Consider the following 24979-nt stretch of genomic DNA (forward strand, 5'->3'; position numbering starts at 1 on the left):
TGCATGGTACTCTAGTCGGATAGGCCTCTGATTGTCTTTTCTCACAGAACAGAGTACATGTGCATGATGATGTTACGGACTGATGTCAAATAGGCTTTTCACATTTATGAATTTACAAAACAACACAAACAATAATAATAACAACAACACTAAAAGCTCCTACTTCAACCACAGCGTTCTGCTTTCACTGGGGCAGATATGGAGTTTGATAAGGATGTTTTGATGCGCAGGCCGAGTTACTGTGACGTGACATGATGTGGAGCAGATATGGAGTTTGATAAGGATGTTTTGATGCGCAGGCCGAGTTACTGTGACGTGACATGATGTGGAGCAGATATGGAGTTTGATAAGGATGTTTTGATGCGCAGGCCGGGTTACTGTGATGTGACATGATGTGGAGCAGATATGGAGTTTGATAAGGATGTTTTGATGCGCAGGCCGAGTTACTGTGACGTGACATGATGTGGAGCAGATATGGAGTTTGATAAGGATGTTTTGATGCGCAGGCCGAGTTACTGTGACGTGACATGATGTGGGCAGATATGGAGTTTGATAAGGATGTTTTGATGCGCAGGCCGAGTTACTGTGACGTGACATGATGTGGGGCAGATATGGAGTTTGATAAGGATGTTTTGATGCGCAGGCCGAGTTACTGTGACGTGACATGATGTGGGGCAGATATGGAGTTTGATAAGGATGTTTTGATGCGCAGGCCGAGTTACTGTGACGTGACATGATGTGGGGCAGATATGGAGTTTGATAAGGATGTTTTGATGCGCAAGCCGAGTTACTGTGACGTGACATGATGTGGAGCAGATATGAAGTTTGATAAGGATGTTTTGATGCGCAGGCCGAGTTACTGTGACGTGACATGATGTGGAGCAGATATGGAGTTTGATAAGGATGTTTCTGAGGTTTCGGCCTGGTCTCTGTAACGTGACGTTATATGGCGCAGGTATGGAGTTGAGTAAGGATGTTTCTGATGCTCAGGCCTGGTCTCTGTAACGTGACATGATATGGGCAGGTGTGGAGTTGATAAGGATCATTCTGATGCTCAGGCCTGGTCTCTGTAACGTGACATGATGTGGAGCAGGTGTGAAGTTGATAAGGATGTTCTGATGCGCAGGCCGAGTTACTGTGACGTGACATGATGTGGAGCAGATATGGAGTTTGATAAGGATGTTTCTGAGGTTTCGGCCTGGTCTCTGTAACGTGACGTTATATGGCGCAGGTATGGAGTTGAGTAAGGATGTTTCTGATGCTCAGGCCTGGTCTCTGTAACGTGGTGGTGTCTTGTTTCAGGAATGTGAGCTGAGCAAGAAGAGAAAAGAATGTGAAAACTTGGAACATGAAGTTAGGAAGAGACAGAAGGGATGTCTGGATTTGGTAAGGGTCCCTCGTCCCATCAGCTGCCTGTTAACTACTGTACTCAAGGTGCTCCTCTCAGTGGGCCAGGTGCTGGGGAGAAATTCCACTGCGATTGAATGAATGAAACCGTATCAGCCAGATGAAGGTTCCATTCATTCTATTCCAGGCGTTACACTGAGCCCGGCCTCAGATTTATTAAAGTGGCACCCCAACCTCCACTTACTGCAACAGTATAGTTATCGCTGTACTACGGTGTAGTTACTAAAGCTTCTCCCTCTGACAGGAGAGCCAGCTTGAGGATGAGCGAGGTAAAAATGGGCATCTAGAGGAGGAGGCAGATCTCCTCAGGAGGAAGGCACAGCTGCTCGACCAGGTCAGTCTCTATTCAAATCTTTTATATTCTATGCCATTCTATTCCATTTGATTCTATTCTTTGAGGCCCTCGTAGGCTTAGTGTAGTTTTTATGACAGAATGAATGTACATTGTGGTTCAAATGGAACCCTCAACTGTCTTCTCTGTCATGACCCTTCAGTAGACTGGAAGGGCTTCTGTTTTATGTGTCTGTCCTTCCTCCTGGTCTTGAGGAATGACAGTACTCATGTCCAGTGTCTCTACCGCTCCCTCTCTCTCTTCTCTCTCTCACTCGCTCTCTCTCCCCACCCTTCTCTCTCTCTCTCTCCCCCCGCTCCCCACCCCCTCCCTCTCTCTCTCCCCATCCCTCTCTCTCTCTCCCCATCCTTCTCTCTCTCCCCCGCCCCCACCCCATCCCTCTCTCTCAGACCTGGGTTGAGAATGAGGAACTGAGAGAACACCTCTCTGAAGTGACCGCTCAACGTGATTCAGGTCTCAAGGAGAACCAGAGACTCCGTGTCAAACTGGAGAACCTGGAGCAGGTCCTAAAGGTACAGGCTGATCTCTAGTGTAGAGCAGGTCCTAAAGGTACAGGCTGATCTCTAGTGTAGAGCAGGTCCTAAAGGTACAGGCTGATCTCTAGTGTAGAGCAGGTCCTAAAGGTACCGGCTGATCTCTAGTGTAGAGCAGGTCCTAAAGGTACAGGCTGATCTCTGGTGTAGAGCAGGTCCTAAAGGTACAGGCTGATCTCTAGTGTAGAGCAGGTCCTAAAGGTACAGGCTGATCTCTAGTGTAGAGCAGGTCCTAAAGGTACAGGCTGATCTCTAGTGTAGAGCAGGTCCTAAAGGTACAGGCTGATCTCTAGTGTAGAGCAGGTCCTAAAGGTACAGGCTGATCTCTGGTGTAGAGCAGGTCCTAAAGGTACAGGCTGATCTCTGGTGTAGAGCAGGTCCTAAAGGTACAGGCTGATCTCTAGTGTAGAGCAGGTCCTAAAGGTATAGGCTGATCTCTGGTGTAGAGCATTTAGTCAGACGGTAACTATCATGCAAATGACCGCCTGTCTCACAGTATTTTCTCCCCAATTCCGTCATATCTAATTGGTAGTTACAGTCTTGTCCCATCGCTGCAACTCCCGTACGAACTCGGGAGAAGCGCAGGTCGAGAGCCATGCATCCTCCAAAACACAACCCTGCCAAGCCACTCTTCTTCTTGACACACTGCTCGCTTAACCCGGAAGCCAGCCGCACCAATGTGTCAGAGGAAACACCGTACAACTGACGACCGCTGCGCCACTGGGGAGGCCTCACTTTTTAATTTAATTTATATTATATTTTTCTCTAACGATTGCCAAGTGAGTGCGCACATGGAGCGGCTATTCTGTGTTGAGTGTAAATGTGTCCGTGACCGAGTGTGTATACTATAGAGTAATTATGTAAGCGCTGTGTTTGTTTCATTAAATTGATTTCTCCTTTGATGCTTGCAGCATATGCGAGAGGTCGCCGAGCGCAGGCAGCAGCTGGAACTGGAACATGAGCAGGCACTGGCTATCCTCAAGTTCAAACAGAATGAGATCAAACGACTACAGCGGGTGAGACGGCAACACATTGCCTCTGGTCCTCTGGAGCTCAGTTGGTAGAGCATCTACTAAATGGCATACATTACTGTCCTCTCTCTCCCCTGCCTCCGACACAAGAACCACTGCCCAGCCAAATCCTGTCCTCTCTCTCCCCTGCCTCCTAAACAAGTACCACTGCCCAGCCAAATCCTGTCCTCTCTCTCTCCCCTGCCTCCTAAACAAGAACGACTGCCCAGCCAAAGCCTGTCCTCTCTCACCTGCCACCTACACAAGACCCACTGCCCGGCCAAATCCTTTCCTCTCTCTCCTGCCACCTACACAAGACCCACTGCCCGGCCAAATCCTTTCCTCTCTCTCCTGCCACCTACACAAGACCCACTGCCCAGCCAAATCCTGTCCTCTCTCTCCCCTGCCACCTACACAAGACCCACTGCGCAGCCAAAGCCTGTCCTCTCTTTCCCCTGCCACCTACACAAGACCCACTGCCCGGCCAAATCCTTTCCTCTCTCTCCCCTGCCTCTGACACAAGACCCACTGCCCAGCCAAAGCCTGTCCTCTCTCCCCTGCCACCTACACAAGACCCACTGCCCAGCCAAAGCCTGTCCTCTCTCCCCTGCCACCTACATAAGACCCACTGCCCAGCCAAAGCCTGTCCTCTCTCCCCTGCCATCTACACAAGACCCACTGCCCAGCCAAAGCCACCCACAAGACCCCTGCCCAGCCAAATCCTGTCTCTCTCTCCCCTGCCACCTACACAAGACCCACTGCGCAGCCAAAGCCTGTCCTCTTTCCCCTGCCACCTACACAAGACCCACTGCCCGGCCAAATCCTTTCCTCTCTCCCCTGCCTCTGACACAAGACCCACTGCCCAGCCAAAGCCTGTCCTCTCTCCCCTGCCACCTACACAAGACCCACTGCCCAGCCAAAGCCTGTCCTCTCTCCCCTGCCACCTACACAAGACCCACTGCCCAGCCAAAGCCTGTCCTCTCTCCCCCTGCCACCTACACAAGACCCACTGCGCAGCCAAAGCCTGTCCTCTTTCCCCTGCCACCTACACAAGACCCACTGCCCGGCCAAATCCTTTCCTCTCTCCCCTGCCTCTGACACAAGACCCACTGCCCAGCCAAAGCCTGTCCTCTCTCCCCCTGCCACCTACACAAGACCCACCAGCCAAAGCCTGTCCTCTTTCCCCTGCCACCTACACAAGACCCCTGCCAAACCTGACACAAGACCCACTGCCCAGCCAAAGCCTGTCCTCTCTCCCCTGCCACCTACACAAGACCCACTGCCCAGCCAAAGCCTGTCCTCTCTCCCCTGCCACCTACACAAGACCCACTGCCCAGCCAAAGCCTGTCCTCTCTCCCCTGCCATCTACACAAGACCCACTGCCCAGCCAAAGCCTGTCCTCTCTCCCCTGCCACCTACACAAGACCCACTGCCCAGCCAAAGCCACCTACACAAGACCCACTGCCCAGCCAAAGCCTGTCCTCTCTCCCCCTGCCATCTACACAAGACCCACTGCCCAGCCAAAGCCTGTCCTCTCTCCCCTGCCACCTACACAAGACCCACTGCCCAGCCAAAGCCTGTCCTCTCTCCCCTGCCATCTACACAAGACCCACTGCCCAGCCAACAAAGCCTTTCTTAAATATAAGGCTATGCGCTCAGCTATACAACCAGAACATCCAAGGAACCCTGTTCCCAGAAATCACTAATCAAGATCCAATCACCTCAAATTACATTTTTCGGCTTCACTTTTATTATGTGTATCAAAGACTTTGTCCAGTAGGGGGTAGCTGTTGGGTGCAAAGTTTGTTGGTTAGTTCTGGAGGGAACTATTATGAGGGATTAGATGTGAACTAAGCAACTGAAGAGTGCATTGGATTACACTTTGTGAGTAGAAATATTAAACAAATAGTGTTTATCTTTCCATTCAACAGGCGGAGTTTTTTGCCAAGAGGGAGCATGAGGGAGTGGTACAGATGCTGGAGGTAAGTCTGATCTGGTTGTTGTAGTTCTGTGGTGCTGAGGTCTGGTTGTTGTAGTTCTGTGGTGCTGAGGTCTGGTTGTTGTAGTTCTGTGGTGCTGAGGTCTGGTTGTTGTAGTCCTGTGGTGCTGAGGTCTGGTTGTTGTAGTCCTGTGGTGCTGAGGTCTGGTTGTTGTAGTTCTGTGGTGCTGAGGCCTGGTTGTAGTGATCACAATATCATTGCCAAATCTAGGAAAACCAAAGTTCCAAAGGCTGGGCCTAATATAGTGTATAAGAGTAGCTCTCTTGCGGGTAACGTGTCAATATTCAATATGTTGATACAACAGTAGCTCAGATGGGGAGAAGTCTGTCTATAATAAAGCGCTGCTCTGCCTTCTCAACAACACTATCAACAAGGCAGGTCCTACAGGCTCTAGTTCTGTCACACCTGGACTACTGTTCAGTCGTGTGGTCAGGTGCCACAAAGAGGGACCTCTGAAAATTACAATTGGCTCCGAGCAGGGCAGCATGGCTGGCCCTTAAATATACACTGAGAGCTAATATTATCATGTAAATCGTTTGTGGCTCAAAGTGGAGGAGAGATCGACTTCATCACTACTTGCTTTTGTAAGAAGTGTTGACATGTTGAATGCACCAAGCTGTCTGTTTAAACTACTGGCACACAGCTCAGATACCCATCCATACCCCACAAGACATGCCACCAGAGGTCTGTTTAAACTACTAGCACACAGCTCAGACACCCATCCATACCCCACAAGACATGCCACCAGAGGTCTGTTTAAACTACTAACACACAGCTCAGACACCCATTCATACCCCACAAGACATGCCACCAGAGGTCTGTTTAAACTACTAACACACAGCTCAGACACCCATCCATACCCCACAAGACATGCCACCAGAGGTCTGTTTAAACTACTAGCACACAGCTCAGACACCCATACATACCCCACAAGACATGCCACCAGAGGTCTGTTTAAACTACTAGCACACAGCTCAGACACCCATTCATACCCCACAAGACATGCCACCAGAGGTCTGTTTAAACTGCTAACACACAGCTCAGACACCCATCCATACCCCACAAGACATGCCACCAGAGGTCTGTTTAAACTACTAGCACACAGCTCAGACACCCACCCATACCCCACAAGACATGCCACCAGAGGTCTGTTTAAACTACTAGCACACAGCTCAGACACCCATTCATAACCCACAAGACATGCCACCAGAGGTCTGTTTAAACTACTAACACACAGCTCAGACACCCACCCATACCCCACAAGACATGCCACCAGAGGTCTGTTTAAACTACTAACACACAGCTCAGACACCCATTCATACCCCACAAGACATGCCACCAGAGGTCTGTTTAAACTACTAACACACAGCTCAGACACCCATCCATACCCCACAAGACATGCCACCAGAGGTCTGTTTAAACTGCTAGCACACAGCTCAGACACCCATTCATACCCCACAAGACATGCCACCAGAGGTCTGTTTAAACTACTACAGTAGCACACAGCTCAGACACCCATCCATACCCCACAAGACATGCCACCAGAGGTCTCTTCACAATCCCCAAGTCCAGAACAGACTATGGGAGGCGCACAGTACTACATAGAGCCATGACTACATGGAACCCTATTCCACATCAGGTAACATAAGGTGTATTTGTATCTGTTTTTAAATCTGATTCTACTTCTTGATGCAAGAAGTAGAATCAGATTTAAAAACAGATACAAATACACCTTATGGCACAGTGGGGACTGTGAAGAGATACAAACACAGGAACAGACATGCATACACACTCACTCTATACACACACATACATTGTTGTATGGTGGTATTATACATTTCTATTGTAGATATGTAGTGGTGTATTGTTATATGATGCAAAAAAAGTATTTGGTTGATGTAAGTGCCTTAAAATGTTTGGACCCCAGGAAGAGTAGCTGCTGCCTTGGCAGGAACTAACGGGGATCCATAATAAACCCCAGGAAGAGTAGCTGCTGCCTTGGTAGGAACTAACGGGGATCCATAATAAATACAAATACAAAATAATATATAGTATACAGCCATAATGTTGGCTAACGAGATTGAGGTGAAGTAGCTCTCTCGCAAGTAACGTGTCAATATTTGTCCAAGCCACAATAGCTAGTAGAAGTCACTCTTTCTGTCTCTCCCCAGAGAAGTCAGGGGTGAAGTGTGGTAGTTTAGAGTCTGTCAGTGTGGATCTAGGAAGGCACACAGTCACATGAGAAGTAACGCTCTGATTAGATGGAGCTACATCATTGACTTTTCATCCAGATGTCTCATCACCCCAACACACACACAAACACACTATCATCACCCCAACCGATGCTAAACAAAACAGAGTATAAATATTTAATATCGCTCGCTCTCTCTCTCTGTCTCTCTCTCTGTCTCTCTCTGTCTCTGTCTCTCTCTCTGTCTCTGTCTCTGTCTCTGTCTCTGTCTCTGTCTCTGTCTCTCTCTCTCTCTCTCTCTGTCTCTGTCTCTGTCTCTGTCTCTGTCTCTGTCTCTGTCTCTCTCTCTCTCTCTCTCTCTCTCTCTCTCTCTCTCTCTGTCTCTCTCTCTGTCTCTCTCTGTCTCTGTCTCTCTCTCTCTCTCTCTGTCTGTCTCTGTGTCTGTCTCTCTCTCTCTCTCTCTCTCTCTCTCTCTCTCTCTCTCTCCCCTCAGTCAGTAGACAAAGGACTTCCCTTAGTGGCTGATGCAGTGTGAATACCTTATCAGTCCTTGATATAGTTTACACCCCTGTCAGCATAGAGACGTTATTATATCACCAACCTGCCCTCGTGTTGTTCTAGCTAGGACTTACATGACGGCTGGATGATATGACAGTCGGCAGTTTTAACAGATGACTGTTATGCTAGCTACCTTCCTTGTCAAGTTTATTTATGCTTATATGCTGAGACTGGGAAGTGTTTAGTGTACTTTTGAACATATAGTGAACCCACATGGCCCATGACAACTATATTTAATTCATATTAAGACTTACAATATTATTGTTTGTCAGGATCACTGGCTCAGTTTAAATCCTCATCCTGCTGATTGGCTCCCAAAGACATAACGATAAAAGAACATTCAACAGCCTGATTATCTTAATGAATGGCTTATTTAGTGTGTGTGTAAATATTCTATTCTAGGACTTGATTCAGCGTGTATTGCAGAGGGTGTTGGTACAGTACCGTTACTCTCCTGATTGGTTGGAATTGCTCATTAACTATTCCTCCTACTGTCTCTCTCGATCCTTCTCGCTTCCTCTTTCTCTCAAAATGAAAAAATAACGCTTGTAAAAGCCCGCTCTCTCTCTCTTTTCAGAGGAGAGAAGTTTGGTACGGAGGACAGAGAGAGACAATGCTTGAGAGATCATAGAAACAGACAGGATAGATACTGTATCAATCTCTAGCATTTGCAGACACAGCCTTCTCTCTGAGAACCTGGACACACTGATTGCAGTGTGATTTTTAGCCAATTAACCATGTGTTCTTTCCTAAACTCACCGTTACACAAGCATGAGTTTGTTTTTAAAGTGCTTTTTCTGTTGTGCTTTGTGTTCTTTCTTTTCCTGCTAACCAGACTACATTGGACTCCATGCAGGTACCAGCAACAACCTCACACAACCTCAACTACCCCGTTCCCTCCCTCAACCACCCCGTTCCCTCCCTCAACCACCCCGTTCCCAACCTCAACCACCCCGTTCCTCCCAACCTCAACCACCCCGTTCCCTCCCTCAACCACCCCGTTCCCAACCTCAACCACCCCGTTCCTCCCAACCTCAACCATCCCGTTCCCAACCTCAACCACCCAGATCCCTCCCAACCTCAACCATCCCGTTCACAACCTCAACCATCCCGTTCCCAACCTCAACCACCCCGTTCCCAACCTCAACCATCCCCTTCTCAACCTCAACCACCCTTTTCCCAACCTCAACCATCCCGTTCCCAACCTCAACCACAACCACCCCGTTCCTACATCAACCTCAACCCCCGTTCCCAACCTCAACCACCCCGTTCCCAACCTCAACCATCCCCTTCTCAACCTCAACCACCCCTTTCCCAACCTCAACCATCTCGTTCCCAACCTCAACCACCCCGTTCCTCCCAACCTCAACCACCCCGTTCCCAACCTCAACCAACCTGTTCCCAACCTCAAACACCCCGTTCCCAACCTCAACCATCCCGTTCCCAACCTCAACCATCCCCTTCCCAACCTCAACCACTCCATTCCCAACCTCAACCATCCCGTTCACAACCTCAACCATCCCCTTCACAACCTCAACCATCCCCTTCACAACCTCAACCATCCCCTTCCCAACCTCAACCTCACCACCCCCTTCCCAACCTCAACCACCCTGTTCCCAACCTCAACCATCCCGTTCCCAACCTCAACCATCCCGTTCCCAACCTCAACCACCCCGTTCACAACCTCAACCATCCCGTTCACAACCTCAACCATCCCGTTCCCAACCTCAACCAACCCCCGTTCCCAACCCCAACCTCAACCACCCCGTTCCCAACCTCAACCAACCTGTTCCCAACCTCAACCACCCCGTTCCCAACCTCAACCATCCCGTTCCCAACCTCAACCATCCCGTTCCCAACCTCAACCACCCCGTTCCTCCCAACCTCAACCATCCCGTTTCAACCAACCCATCCCAAGCTCAACCACCCCGTTGCCAACCTCAACCATCCCATTCCCAACCTCAACCACCCCGTTCCCAACCTCAACCACCCCGTTCCTCCCAACCTCAACCATCCCGTTCCCAACCTCAACCACCCTGTTCCCAACCTCAACCACCCTGTTCCCAACCTCAACCACCCAGATCCCAACCTCAACCACCCCGTTCCAAACCTCAACCATCCCGTTCCCAACCTCAACCTCAACCACCCCGTTCCCTCCCTCAACCACCCCGTTCCCTCCCAACCTCAACCACCCCGTTCTCTCCCAACCTCAACCACCCCGTTCCTCCCAACCTCAACCACCCCGTTCACAACCTCAACCACCCCGTTCCCTCACAACCTCAACCACACCATTCCCAACCTCAACCATCCCGTTCCCAACCTTAACCACCCCGTTCCCAACCTCAACCACCCCGTTCCTCCCAACCTCAACCACCCCGTTCACAACCTCAACCATCCCGTTCCCAACCTCAACCACCCCATTCCCTCTCAACCTCAACCACCCCGTTCCCTCTCAACCTCAACCATCCCGTTCCCAACCTCAACCATCCCGTTCCCAACCTCAACCACCCCGTTCCTCCCTACCTCAACCATCCCGTTACCAACCTCAACCACCCCGTTCACAACCTCAACCACCCCGTTCCCAACCTCAACCACCCTGTTCCCAACCTCAACCATCCTGTTCCCAACCTCAACCACCCCGTTCCCAACCTCAACCACCCCGTTCACAACCTCAACCATCCCGTTCCCAACCTCAACCACCCCGTTCCCAACCCCAACCTCAACCACCCCGTTCCCAACCTCAACCAACCTGTTCCCAACCTCAACCATCCCGTTCCCAACCTCAACCATCCCGTTCCCAACCTCAACCACCCCGTTCCCAACCTCAACCTCAACCACCCTGTTCCCAACCTCAACCACCCCGTTCCCAACCTCAACCACCCTGTTCCTAACCTCAACCACCCCGTTCTCAACCTCAACCACCCTGTTCTCAACCTCATCCACCCCGTTCCCAACCTCACCACCTCAACCACCCCGTTGCCAACCTCAACCATCCCGTTCCCAACCTCAACCACCCCGTTCCCAACCTCAACCACCCCGTTCCCTCCCAACCTCAACCATCCCGTTCCCAACCTCAACCACCCTGTTCCCAACCTCAACCACACTGTTCCCAACCTCAACCACCCAGATCCCAACCTCAACCACCCCGTTCCAAACCTCAACCATCCCGTTCCCAACCTCAACCACCCCGTTCCCTCCCTCAACCACCCCGTTCCCTCCCTCAACCACCCCGTTCCCAACCCCAACCACCCCGTTCCTCCCAACCTCAACCACCCCGTTCCTCCCAACCTCAACCACCCCGTTCCCAACCTCAACCATCCCGTTCCCAACCTCAACCACCCCGTTCCCTCTCAACCTCAACCACACCATTCCCAACCTCAACCACCCCGTTCCCAACCTTAACCACCCCGTTCCCAACCTCAACCACCCGTTCCTCCCAACCTCAACCACCCCGTTCCCAACCTCAACCACCCCGTTCCTCTCAGCCTCAACCACCCCGTTCCTCCCAACCTCAACCACCCCGTTCCAACCTCAACCATCCCGTTCCCAACCTCAACCACCCCGTTCCCTCTCAACCTCAACCACCCCGTTCCCTCTCAACCTCAACCACCGCGTTCCCTCTCAACCTCAACCACCCCGTTCCCAAACCTCAACCATCCCGTTCCCAACCTCAACCACCCCGTTCCTCCCTACCTCAACCATCCCATTACCAACCTCAACCACCCCGTTCACAGCTCAACCATCCCGTTCACAACCTCAACCACCCAGATCCTCCCAACCTCAACCACCCCGTTCACAACCTCAACCATCCCGTTCCCAACCTCAACCACCCCGTTCCCAACCTCAACCATCCCGATCCCAACCTCAACCACCCCGTTCCCAACCTCAACCACCCCGTTCCCAACCTCAACCACCCCGTTCCCAACCTCAGCCTCAACCACCCTTTTCCCAACCTCAACCACCCCGTTCCCAACCTCAACCTCAACCACCCCGTTCCCAAACTCAACTACCCCGTTCCCAACCTCAACCACCCCGTTCCCAACCTCAACCTCAACCACCCTTTTCCCAACCTCAACCACCCCGTTCACAACCTCAACCATCCCGTTCACAACCTCAACCATCCCGTTCCTCCCAACCTCAACCACCCCGTTCCTCCCAACCTCAACCACCCCGTTCCCAACCTCAACCACCCCGTTCCCAACCTCAACCACCCCGTTCACAACCTCAACCATCCTGTTCCCAACCTCAACCATCTCGTTCCCAACTCCCAACCTCAACTATCCCGTTCCTCAACCTCAACCATCCCCTTCACAACCTCAACCATCCCCTTCCCAACCTCAACCATCCCGTTCACAACCTCAACCATCCCTTCCCAGCCTCAACCTCAACCACCCCGTTGCCAACCTCAACCACCCCGTTCTCAACCTCAACCACCCTGTTCCCAACCTCAACCACCCTGTTCCCAACCTCAACCATCCCGTTCCCAACCTCAACCACCCCGTTCCTCCCAACCTCAATCACCCCATTCCCAACCTCAACCACCCTGTTCCCAACCTCAACCACCCCGTTCCCAACCTCAACCATCCCTTCCCAACCTCAACCATCCCGTTCCTCCCAACCTCAACCATCCTCTTCTCAACCTCAACCACCCCGTTCCCAACCTCAAACACCCCGTTCCCAACCTCAACCATCCCGTTCCTCCCAACCTCAACCACCCTGTTCCCAACCTCAACCACCCTGTTCCCAACCTCAACCTCAACCACCCCGTTCCCAACCTCAACCACCCCGTTCCCAACCTCAACCACCCCGTTCCCAACCTCAACCACCCCGTTCCCAACCTCAACCTCAACCACCCCGTTCCCAACCTCAACCACCCCGTTCCCAACCTCAACCACCCCGTTCCCAACCTCAACCACCCCGTTCCCAACCTCAACCACCCCGTTCCCAACCTCAACCACCCCGTTCCCTCCCAACCTCAACCACCCTGTTCCCAACCTCAACCTCAACCACCCCGTTCCCAACCTCAACCACCCCATTCCCAACCTCAACCATCCTGTTCCCAACCTCAACCACCCCGTTCGCCACCTCAACCACCCCCTTCCCAACCTCAACCACCCCTTCCCAACCTCAACCATCCCCTTCCCAACCTCAACCATCCCTTCCCTACCTCAACCTCAACCACCCCGTTCCCAACCTCAACCATCCCCGTTCCCTCCCAACCTCAACCACCCTGTTCCCAACCTCAACCACCCTGTTCCCAACCTCAACCTCAACCACCCCGTTCCCAACCTCAACCACTCCGTTCCCAACCTCAACCTCAACCACCCTGTTCCCAACCTCAACCACCCCCCGTTCCCAACTTCAACTACCCCGTTCCTTCCCAACCTCAACCACCCCGTTCCCAACCTCAACCACCCAGTTCCCTCCCAACCTCAACCACCCCATTCCCAACCTCAACCATCCTGTTCCCAACCTCAACCACCCCGTTCCCAACCTCAACCACCCCGTTCCCAACCTCAACCACCCCGTTCCCAACCTCAACCACCCCGTTCCCAACCTCAACCATCCCGTTCACAACCTCAACCATCCTGTTCCCAACCTCAACCATCTCCTTCCCAACCTCAACCATCCCGTTCCCAACCTCAACCACCCCCTTCACAACCTCAACCATCCCCTTCCCAGCCTCAAGCCTCAACCACCCTGTTCCCAACCTCAACCACCCCGTTCCCAACCTCAACCATCCCGTTCCTCCCAACCTCAACCACCCTGTTCCCAACCTCAACCACCCCGTTCCCAACCTCAACCTCAACCACCCCGTTCCCAACCTCAACCACCCCGTTCCCAACCTCAACCATCCCGTTCCCAACCTCAACCACCCTGTTCCCAACCTCAACCACCCCGTTCCCAACCTCAACCTCAACCACCCTGTTCACAACGACAACCACCCCATTCCCAACCTCAACCACCCCGTTCCCAACCTCAACCACCCGGTTCCCAACCTCAACCACCCCGTTCCCAACCTCAACCACCCCGTTCCCTCCCAACCTCAACCACCCTGTTCCCAACCTCAACCACCCTGTTCCCAACCTCAACCTCAACCACCCCATTCCCAACCTCAACCACCCCGTTCCCAACCTCAACCACCCAGATCCCAACCTCAGACCACCCTTGATCCCAACCTCAACCACCCAGATCCCAACCTCAACCACCCCGTTCCCTCCCAACCTCAACCACCCCATTCCCTCCCAACCTCAACCATCCCGTTCCCAACCTCAACCATCCCGTTCCCAAACCTCGACCACCCAGATCCCAACCTAGACCACCATGATCCCAACCTAAACCACCCAGATCCCAACCTAGACCACCATGATCCCAACCTAAACCACCCAGATCCCAACCTAGACCACCATGATCCCAACCTAAACCACCATGATCCCAACCTAGACCAACATGATCCCAACCTAAACCACCATGATCCCAACCTAGACCAACATGATCCCAACCTAAACCACCCAGATCCCAACCTAGACCACCATGATCCCAACCTCAACCACCCCTTCCCTACCAAACTCAGCCACCCCGTTCCTCCCAACCTCAACCACCCCGTTCCCAACCTCAACCACCCCGTTCCCAACCTCAACCACCCCGTTCCCAACCTCAACCATCCTGTTCCCAACCTCAACCACCCCGTTCTCAACCTCAACCACCCCGTTCTCAACCTCAACCACCCCGTTCCCAACCTCAACCTCAACCACCCCGTTCCCAACCTCAACCATCCCGTTCCCAACCTCAACCACCCCGTTCCCAACCTCAACCTCAACCACCCTGTTCCCAACCTCAACCACCCCGTTCTCAACCTCAACCACCCTGTTCACAACCTCAACCATCCCGTTCCCAACCTCAACCACCCCGTTCCTCCCAACCTCAATCACCCCATTCCCAACCTCAACCACCCTGTTCCCAACCTCAACCACCCCGTTCCCAACCTCAACCATCCCGTTCCTCCCAACCTCAACCACCCTGTTCCCAACCTCAACCACCCTGTTCCCAACCTCAACCTCAACCACCCCGTTCCCAACCTCAACCACTCCGTTCCCAACCTCAACCTCAACCACCCTGTTCCCAACCTCAACCACCCCGTTCCCAACCTCAACCACCCGTTCCTTCCCAACCTCAACCACCCCGTTCACAACCTCAACCACCCCGTTCCCTTCCCAACCTCAACCACCCCGTTCACAACCTCAACCACCCAGTTCCCTCCCAACCTCAACCACCCCATTCCCAACCTCAACCACCCTGTTCCCAACCTCAACCACCCCGTTCCCAACCTCAACCACCCCGTTCCCAACCTCAACCACCCCGTTCCCAACCTCAACCACCCCGTTCCCAACCTCAACCATCCCGTTCACAACCTCAACCATCCTGTTCCCAACCTCAACCATCTCCTTCCCAACTTCAACCATCCCGTTCACAACCTCAACCATCCCCTTCACAACCTCAACCATCCCCTTCCCAACCTCAACCATCCCGTTCACAACCTCAACCATCCCCTTCCCAACCTCAACCTCAACCACCCTGTTGCCAACCTCAACCACCCCGTTCCCAACCTCAACCATCCCGTTCCCTCCCAACCTCAACCACCCTGTTCCCAACCTCAACCACCCCGTTCCCAACCTCAACCTCAACCACCCCGTTCCCAACCTCAACCACCCCGTTCCCAACCTCAACCATCCCGTTCCCTCCAACCTCAACCACCCTGTTCCCAACCTCAACCACCCCGTTCCCAACCTCAACCTCAACCACCCTGTTCCAACCGACAACCACCCCATTCCCAACCTCAACCACCCCGTTCCCAACCTCAACCACCCGGTTCCCAACCTCAACCACCCGTTCCCAACCTCAACCACCCCGTTCCTCCCAACCTCAACCACCCCGTTCCCAACCTCAACCACCCTGTTCCCAACCTCAACCTCAACCACCCCATTCCCAACCTCAACCACCCCGTTCCCAACCTCAACCACCCAGATCCCAACCTAGACCAACCTTGATCCCAACCTCAACCACCCAGATCCCAACCTCAACCACCCCGTTCCTCCCAACCTCAACCACCCCATTCCTCCCAACCTCAACCATCCCGTTCCCAACCTCAACCATCCCGTTCCCAAACCTCGACCACCCAGATCCCAACCTAGACCACCATGATCCCAACCTAAACCACCCAGATCCCAACCTAGACCACCATGATCCCAACCTAAACCACCCAGATCCCAACCTAGACCACCATGATCCCAACCTAAACCACCATGATCCCAACCTAGACCAACATGATCCCAACCTAAACCACCATGATCCCAACCTAGACCAACATGATCCCAACCTAAACCACCCAGATCCCAACCTAGACCACCATGATCCCAACCTCAACCATCCCCTTCCCTACCAAACTCAGCCACCCCGTTCCTCCCAACCTCAACCACCCGTTCCCAACCTCAACCACCCCGTTCCCAACCTCAACCACCCCGTTCCCAACCTCAACCATCCTGTTCCCAACCTCAACCACCCCCTGTTCTCAACCTCAACCACCCCGTTCTCAACCTCAACCACCCCGTTCCCAACCTCAACCTCAACCACCCCGTTCCCAACCTCAACCATCCCGTTCCCAACCTCAACCACCCGTTCCCAACCTCAACCTCAACCACCCTGTTCCCAACCTCAACCACCCCGTTCTCAACCTCAACCACCCTGTTCAACCTCAACCATCCCGTTCCCAACCTCAACCACCCCGTTCCCTCCCAACCTCAATCCCCCATTCCCAACCTCAACCACCCTGTTCCCAACCTCAACCACCCCGTTCCCAACCTCAACCATCCCCTTCCCAACCTCAACCATCCCGTTCCTCCCAACCTCAACCATCCTCTTCCCAACCTCAACCACCCCGTTCCCAACCTCAAACACCCCGTTCCCAACCTCAACCATCCCTTCCCTCCCAACCTCAACCACCCTGTTCCCAACCTCAACCACCCTGTTCCCAACCTCAACCACCCCGTTCCCAACCTCAACCACCCCGTTCCCAACCTCAACCACCCCGTTGCCAACCTCAACCACCCCGTTCCCAACCTCAACCATCCCGTTCCTCCCAACCTCAACCACCCTGTTCCCAACCTCAACCACCCCGTTCCCAACCTCAACCTCAACCACCCCGTTCCCAACCTCAACCACCCCGTTCCCAACCTCAACCATCCCGTCCCTCCAACCTCAACCACCCTGTTCCCAACCTCAACCATCCCCGTTCCTCCCAACCTCAACCATCCTCTTCTCAACCTCAACCACCCCGTTCCCAACCTCAACACCCCGTTCCCAACCTCAACCATCCCGTTCCTCCCAACCTCAACCACCCTGTTCCCAACCTCAACCACCCTGTTCCCAACCTCAACCTCAACCACCCCGTTCCCAACCTCAACCACCCCGTTCCCAACCTCAACCACCCCGTTCCCAACCTCAACCACCCCGTTCCCAACCTCAACCTCAACCACCCTGTTAACAACCTCAACCACCCCGTTCCCAACCTCAACCACCCCGTTCCCAACCTCAACCACCCCGTTCCTCCCAACCTCAACCACCCTGTTCCCAACCTCAACCTCACCACCCCGTTCCCAACCTCAACCACCCCATTCCCAACCTCAACCATCCCGTTCCCAACCTCAACCACCCCGTTCGCCACCTCAACCACCCCGTTCCCAACCTCAACCATCCCCTTCCCAACCTCAACCATCCCCTTCCCTACCTCAACCTCAACCACCCCGTTCCCAACCTCAACCATCCCGTTCCTCCCAACCTCAACCACCCTGTTCCCAACCTCAACCACCATGTTCCCAACCTCAACCTCAACCACCCCATTCCCAACCTCAACCACCCCGTTCCCAACCTCAACCTCAACCACCCTGTTCCCAACCTCAACCTCAACCACCCCGTTCCCAACTTCAACTACCCCGTTCCTTCCCAACCTCAACCACCCCGTTCACAACCTCAACCACCCAGTTCCCTCCCAACCTCAACCACCCCATTCCCAACCTCAACCACCCTGTTCCCAACCTCACCACCCCGTTCCCAACCTCAACCATCCCGTTCCTCCCAACCTCAACCATCCCGTTCCCAACCTCAACCATCCACTTCCCAACCTCAACCACCCCGTTCCCAACCTCAACCATCCCCTTCCCAACCTCAACCATCCCCTTCCCAACCTCAACCACCCCGTTCCCAACCTCAACCATCCCGTTCCTCCCAACCTCAACCACCCTGTTCCCAACCTCAACCTCAACCACCCCGTTCCCAACCTCAACCACCCCGTTCCCAACCTCAACCTCAACCACCCTGTTCCCAACCTCAACCACCCCGTTCCCAACTTCAACTACCCCGTTCCTTCCCAACCTCAACCATCCCGTTCACAACCTCAACCACCCAGTTCCCTCCCAACCTCAACCACCCCATTCCCAACCTCAACCACCCTGTTCCCAACCTCAACCACCCCGTTCCCAACCTCAACCATCCCCTTCCCAACCTCAACCACCCCGTTCCTCCCAACCTCAACCATCCCGTTCCCAACCTCAACCACCCCGTTCCTCCCAACCTCAACCATCCCGTTCACAACCTCAACCATCCCCTTCACAACCTCAACCATCCCCTTCACAACCTCAACCATCCCGTTCACAACCTCAACCATCCCCTTCAACCTCAACCACCCTCAACCTCACCCCCGTTCCCAACCTCAACCACCCCGTTCCCAACCTCAACCACCCCGTTCCTCCCAACCTCAACCACCCTGTTCCCAACCTCAACCACCCTGTTCCCAACCTCAACCTCAACCACCCCTTCCCAACCTCAACCACCCCTTCCCAACCTCAACCACCCCCTTCCCAACCTCAACCACCCCCCTCCTAACCTCAAACACCCCGTTCCCTCCCAACCTCTACAAACCCATAGACACAGGTGTCCGTGCAGCAAGTTAGTGGCTCATTAGTTTTAGAATGAAGGACAAATGTAAACGTCAGCGCCGGTGATAGCCTGATGGTAGTTGTTTCTAGGAAGGTATTTATGGAAAGGCAAAGATGGCCTCTAATGTTCTCTAGCTACAGTGGAGGTGGTCTATAATGTTGTAGCAGGCTTTGACTACAGCATGAGCATGCTGTTTTGTGCTCTCTGTAAGGCGACAGGCTCCAGCCAGGTTTAGTGTGTGTGTAAGTGTATTGTACTGTACTATGTGCCTTTTCCTACACAGCTGTGTGTTTCAATCAGTTACATACAGGCCTAGTGTTAATTGTGTCCATTTTAAATAATCCCTTTGTGTGGACACAGAGAGTCCCTCTGATTCTGGCTGGTGTGTGAGTTTGTGTTTGTGTGTGTGTGTGTGTGTGTGTGTGTGCGTGTATGCATGTCTGCGCGAGCAGTGTGTGTGTGAAACAGCCCGGGGCCGAGTGACTCTGCTGCTAGATTAGAGTGTATCTATGGCACGGACTCCAGTACCCCGCTGGGCTGAGTGGACGGAACCTTGGTCATAGGAGAATTGGCTTGGGACTTAAGCTCAGGGTGTTAAGATAGAGTTAGCCTGCTTTCTTAGGCAGTCGAGCTTTGACCCTAATATAGTGGGGCTATATTATCCCTCTCTCTCCATCACTCCGTCTCCCTCTCTCTCCCTACCTCTCTCTATCTCTGTCCCTCTCTCTCTCTCTCTCTCTCTCTCTCTCTCTCTCTCTCTCTCTCTCTCTCTCTCTCTCTCTCTCTCTCTCTCTCTTTCCTTGCTATATCTATTGTCTTTCTCTCATCTCAAAGTAGTTTAACCCAGTCTCTCTATTGGGACTTTGATCTATTTTACAGTGAGCAGCACAGTGACTCAAATCTCATAAGAGAATGGGAAATTCTATTCACATTCTGTGTAGTCAGTTGGATCTACTTGCTGTCTGTCCCCATTTGACTTGGTTCATGCTAGCAGTCATTTGGTACACGCTTTGCTTGGTGTTGTAGGTGAGAGGTTTGACAGGAAGCTGTGTTCAGACGTGTGTGTGTGTGTGTGTGTGTGTGTGTGTGTGTGTGTGTGTGTGTCAGTGCGCTCGCTTGTGTCTGTGTTTCATGTAGCTGCAGAACCCTGTCACATCAGTACCAGGAAACTCCCACCACAACAAGAAGCGAAACCAGCCACTTATAGAAACTTACTGGGGGCTGACGCTAAACCCCGTAGAGAGTTCTGCACACCCTGTAGAGAGTTCTATAAACACGGTAGAGCATTCTGTACACCCTGCAGAGCATTCTATAAACCCTGTAGAGCATTCTATAAACCTTGTAAAGCATTCTATAAACCCTGTAGAGCATTCTATAAACCCTGTAGAGCATTCTATAAACCCTGTAGAGCATTCTATAAACCCTGTAGAGCATTCTATAAACCCTGTAGAGCATTCTATAAACCCTGTAGAGCATTCTATAAACCTTGTAAAGCATTCTATAAACCCTGTAGAGCATTCTATAAACCCTGTAGAGCATTCTATAAACCCTGTAGAGCATTCTATAAACCCTGTAGAGCATTCTATAAACCCTGTAGAGCATTCTATAAACCCTGTAGAGCATTCTATAAACCCTGTAGAGCATTCTATAATCCCTGTAGAGCATTCTATAAACCCTGTAGAGCATTCTATAAACCCTGTAGAGCATTCTATAAACCCTGTAGAGCATTCTGTACACCCTGTAGAGCATTCTATAAACCCTGTAGAGCATTCTATAAACCCTGTAGAGCATTCTATAAACCTTGTAAAGCATTCTGTTCACCCTGTAGAGCATTCTATACACCTTGTAGAGCATTCTATAAACCCTGTAGAGCATTCTATAAACCCTGTAGAGCATTCTATAAACCCTGTAGAGCATTCTATAAACCTTGTAAAGCATTCTGTTCACCCTGTAGAGCATTCTATACACCTTGTAAAGCATTCTATAAACCCTGTAGAGCATTCTATAAACCCTGTAGAGCATTCTATAAACCCTGTAAAGCATTCTATAAACCTTGTAAAGCATTCTATAAACCCTGTAGAGCATTCCCGATCGCTACCTGCACCTACCCGCCTGTCCAACATCACTACTCTGGACGGCTCTGACATAGAATACGTGGACAACTACAAATACTTAGGTGTCTGGTTAGACTGTAAACTCTCCTTCCAGACCCATATCAAGCATCTCCAATCCAAAGTTAAATCTAGAATTGGCTTCCTATTTCGCAACAAAGCATCCTTCACTCATGCTGCCAAACATACCCTTGTAAAACTGACCATCCTACCAATCCTCGACTTTGGCGATGTCATTTACAAAATAGCCTCCAATACCCTACTCAACAAATTGGATGCAGTCTATCACAGTGCAATCCGTTTTGTCACCAAAGCCCCATATACTACCCACCATTGCGACCTGTACGCTCTCGTTGGCTGGCCCTCGCTTCATACTCGTCGCCAAACCCACTGGCTCCATGTCATCTACAAGACCCTTCTAGGTAAAGTCCCCCCTTATCTCAGCTCGCTGGTCACCATAACATCTCCCACCTGTAGCTCACGCTCCAGCAGGTATATCTCTCTGGTCACCCCCAAAACCAATTCTTTCTTTGGCCGCCTCTCCTTCCAGTTCTCTGCTGCCAATGACTGGAACGAACTACAAAAATCTCTGAAACTGGAAACACTTATCTCCCTCACTAGCTTTAAGCACCAACTGTCAGAGCAGCTCACAGATTACTGCACCTGTACATAGCCCATCTGTAATTTAGCCCAAACAACTACCTCTCCCCCTACTGTATTTTATGTATTTATTTATTTTGCTCCTTTGCACCCCATTATTTTTATTTCTACTTTGCACATTCTTCCATTGCAAATCTACCATTTCAGTGTTTTACTTGCTATATTGTATTTACTTTGCCACCATGTCCTTTTTTTGCCTTTACCTCCCTTATCTCACCTCATTTGCTCACATCGTATATAGACTTGTTTATACTGTATTATTGACTGTATGTTTGTTTTACTCCATGTGTAACTCTGTGTCGTTGTATGTGTCGAACTGCTTTGCTTTATCTTGGCCAGGTCGCAATTGTAAATGAGAACTTGTTCTCAACTTGCCTACCTGGTTAAATAAAGGTGAAATAAAATAAATAAAAAAATTATATAAACCCTGTAGAGCATTCTGTACACCTTGTAGAGCATTCTATAAATCCTGTAGAGCATTCTATAAATCCTGTAGAGCATTCTATAAATCCTGTAGAGCATTCTATAAACCCTGTAGAGCATTCTATAAACCCTGTATAGCATTCTGTACACCTTGTAGAGCATTCTATAAATCATGTAGAGCATTCTATAAACCCTGTAGAGCATTCTATAAACCCTGTAGAGCATTCTATAAACCCTGTAGAGCATTCTATAAACCCTGTAGAGCGTTCTGTTCACCCTGTAGAGCATTCTGTACACCCTGTAGAGCATTCTATAAACCCTGTAGAGCATTCTATAAACCCTGTAGAGCATTCTGTACACCCTGTATAGCATTCTGTACACCTTGTAGAGCATTCTATAAATCCTGTAGAGCATTCTATAAACCTGTAGAGCATTCTATAAACCCTGTAGAGCATTCTGTACACCTTGTAGAGCATTCTAGAAATCCTGTAGAGCATTCTATAAACCCTGTAGAGCATTCTGTACACCTTGTAGAGCATTCTATAAACCCTGTAGAGCATTCTGTACACCTTGTAGAGCATTCTATGAATCCTGTAGAGCATTCTGTACACCTTGTAGAGCATTCTGTACACCTTGTAGAGCATTCTGTACACCCTGTAGAGCATTCTATAATCCCTGTAGAACATTCTATAATCCCTGTAGAGCGTTCTGTTCACCCTGTAGAGCATTCTGTACAACCTGTAGAGCATTCTGTACACCCTGTAGAGCATTCTATAAACCCTGTAGAGCATTCTATACACCCTGTAGAGCATTCTATAAATCCTGTAGAGCATTCTATAAACCCTGTAGAGCATTCTATAAACCCTGTATAGCATTCTGTACACCTTGTAGAGCATTCTATGAATCATGTAGAGCATTCTATAAACCCTGTAGAGCATTCTATAAACCCTGTAGAGCATTCTATAAACCCTGTAGAGCATTCTGTACACCTTGTAGAGCATTCTATAAACCCTGTAGAGCATTCTATAAACCCTGTAGAGCATTCTATAATCCCTGTAGAGCATTCTGTACACCCTGTAGAGCATTCTGTTCACCCTGTAGAGCATTCTGTTCACCCTGTAGAGCATTCTATAAACCCTGTAGAGCATTCTATAAACCCTGTAGAGCATTCTGTACACCTTGTAGAGCATTCTATAAACCCTGTAGAGCATTCTGTACACCTGTAGAGCATTCTATAAACCCTGTAGAGCATTCTATACACCTTGTAGAGCATTCTGTACACCTTGTAGAGCATTCTGTACACCCTGTAGAGCATTCTGTACACCCTGTAGAGCATTCTATAAACCCTGTAGAGCATTCTATAAACCCTGTAGAGCATTCTATAATCCCTGTAGAGCATTCTGTACACCCTGTAGAGCATTCTATAAACCCTGTAGAGCATTCTATAAACCCTGTAGAGCATTCTATACACCCTGTAGAGCATTCTGTTCACCCTGTAGAGCATTCTGTTCACCCTGTAGAGCATTCTATAAACCCTGTAGAGCATTCTATAAACCCTGTAGAGCATTCTATAAACCCTGTAGAGCATTCTATAATCCCTGTAGAGCATTCTGTACACCCTGTAGAGCATTCTATAAACCCTGTAGAGCATTCTATAATCCCTGTAGAGCATTCTATAAACCCTGTAGAGCATTCTATAAACCCTGTAGAGCATTCTATAATCCCTGTAGAGCATTCTATAATCCCTGTAGAGCATTCTATAAACCCTGTAGAGCATTCTATAAACCCTGTAGAGCATTCTATAAACCCTGTAGAGCATTCTATAAATCCTGTAGAGCATTCTGTACACCTTGTAGAGCATTCTATAATCCCTGTAGAACATTCTATAATCCCTGTAGAGCATTCTATACACCCTGTAGAGCATTCTATAAACCCTGTAGAGCATTCTATAAACCCTGTAGAGCATTCTATAAACCCTGTAGAGCATTCTATAATCCCTGTAGAGCATTCTATAATCCCTGTAGAGCATTCTATAAACCCTGTAGAGCATTCTATAATCCCTGTAGAGCATTCATTCTGTATGTAGTGTTCTGACTCAGCTGTGGCTATGTAATGGCTTTGTTAGAGTGTCTGTGAGCGCTGCATGACCATGTGTTGGAGGACATGCAATGCAACTTGCTGCAAACTACACTAGCTACACTTCAGATTCTGTTTGTCACCTTACCCATAAAACCAACACCTCCTACCTAGGCCTTGAAACCTGTTACTCACCCTCCACCCTCCTTTTCCTACCTTTTTTGTCTTACAATTCCAAAAATGTTTTTAAATTAATTTATAAGCGAGTGTTTGCATGTTATAATCAGGGGTTGGAACTGTTTCCAGAAAATAACAGACATTTTCAAGAAGCAGAATCAGAGCTGGAACAAAGTGTTCTATACTGTTCCAAAACATAACCGTTATTTTAAAAGCATGGAAACCGGTTAATTTTTTTTTTTTTAAATGTTCAAGCATTTTCTTTCATTCCACAAAAAAATCAACAAAGCACCTATGCAAAGCCCTCCCTCTGTCAATCAGAAACTTCCTCCAGTGTCTGCCTGCCAGCTGAACAGCTTTGCCAGTGTGTGTGAGCGTAGGCTGTCTGCCCCTCCCCCTTCGAAGCGTAGCTGTAGCCCCTCCCCTTCCGAGCGTAGCTATAGCCCCTCCCCCCCTGTAGAGCGTAGCTGTAGCCCCTCCCCCTCCGGC

General features: G+C 50.8%; 1 protein-coding gene across 1 annotated transcript in view; it reads left to right on the forward strand.

Moving 5' to 3' along the window:
* The window catches only part of LOC112229071 (peripheral-type benzodiazepine receptor-associated protein 1), a 257664-nt gene that overhangs the window by 126662 nt on the left and 106023 nt on the right, over positions 1-24979 (forward strand). The window contains 6 exon segments of the mRNA XM_042309192.1: positions 1303-1386; positions 1652-1741; positions 2149-2271; positions 3204-3308; positions 5234-5284; positions 8887-8907. Coding sequence (XP_042165126.1) covers positions 1303-1386; positions 1652-1741; positions 2149-2271; positions 3204-3308; positions 5234-5284; positions 8887-8907 — 474 coding nt within the window.

The sequence above is a fragment of the Oncorhynchus tshawytscha genome, linkage group LG30 (assembly GCF_018296145.1).
Source record: "Oncorhynchus tshawytscha isolate Ot180627B linkage group LG30, Otsh_v2.0, whole genome shotgun sequence".
Taxonomy (NCBI): Eukaryota; Metazoa; Chordata; class Actinopteri; order Salmoniformes; family Salmonidae; genus Oncorhynchus; species Oncorhynchus tshawytscha.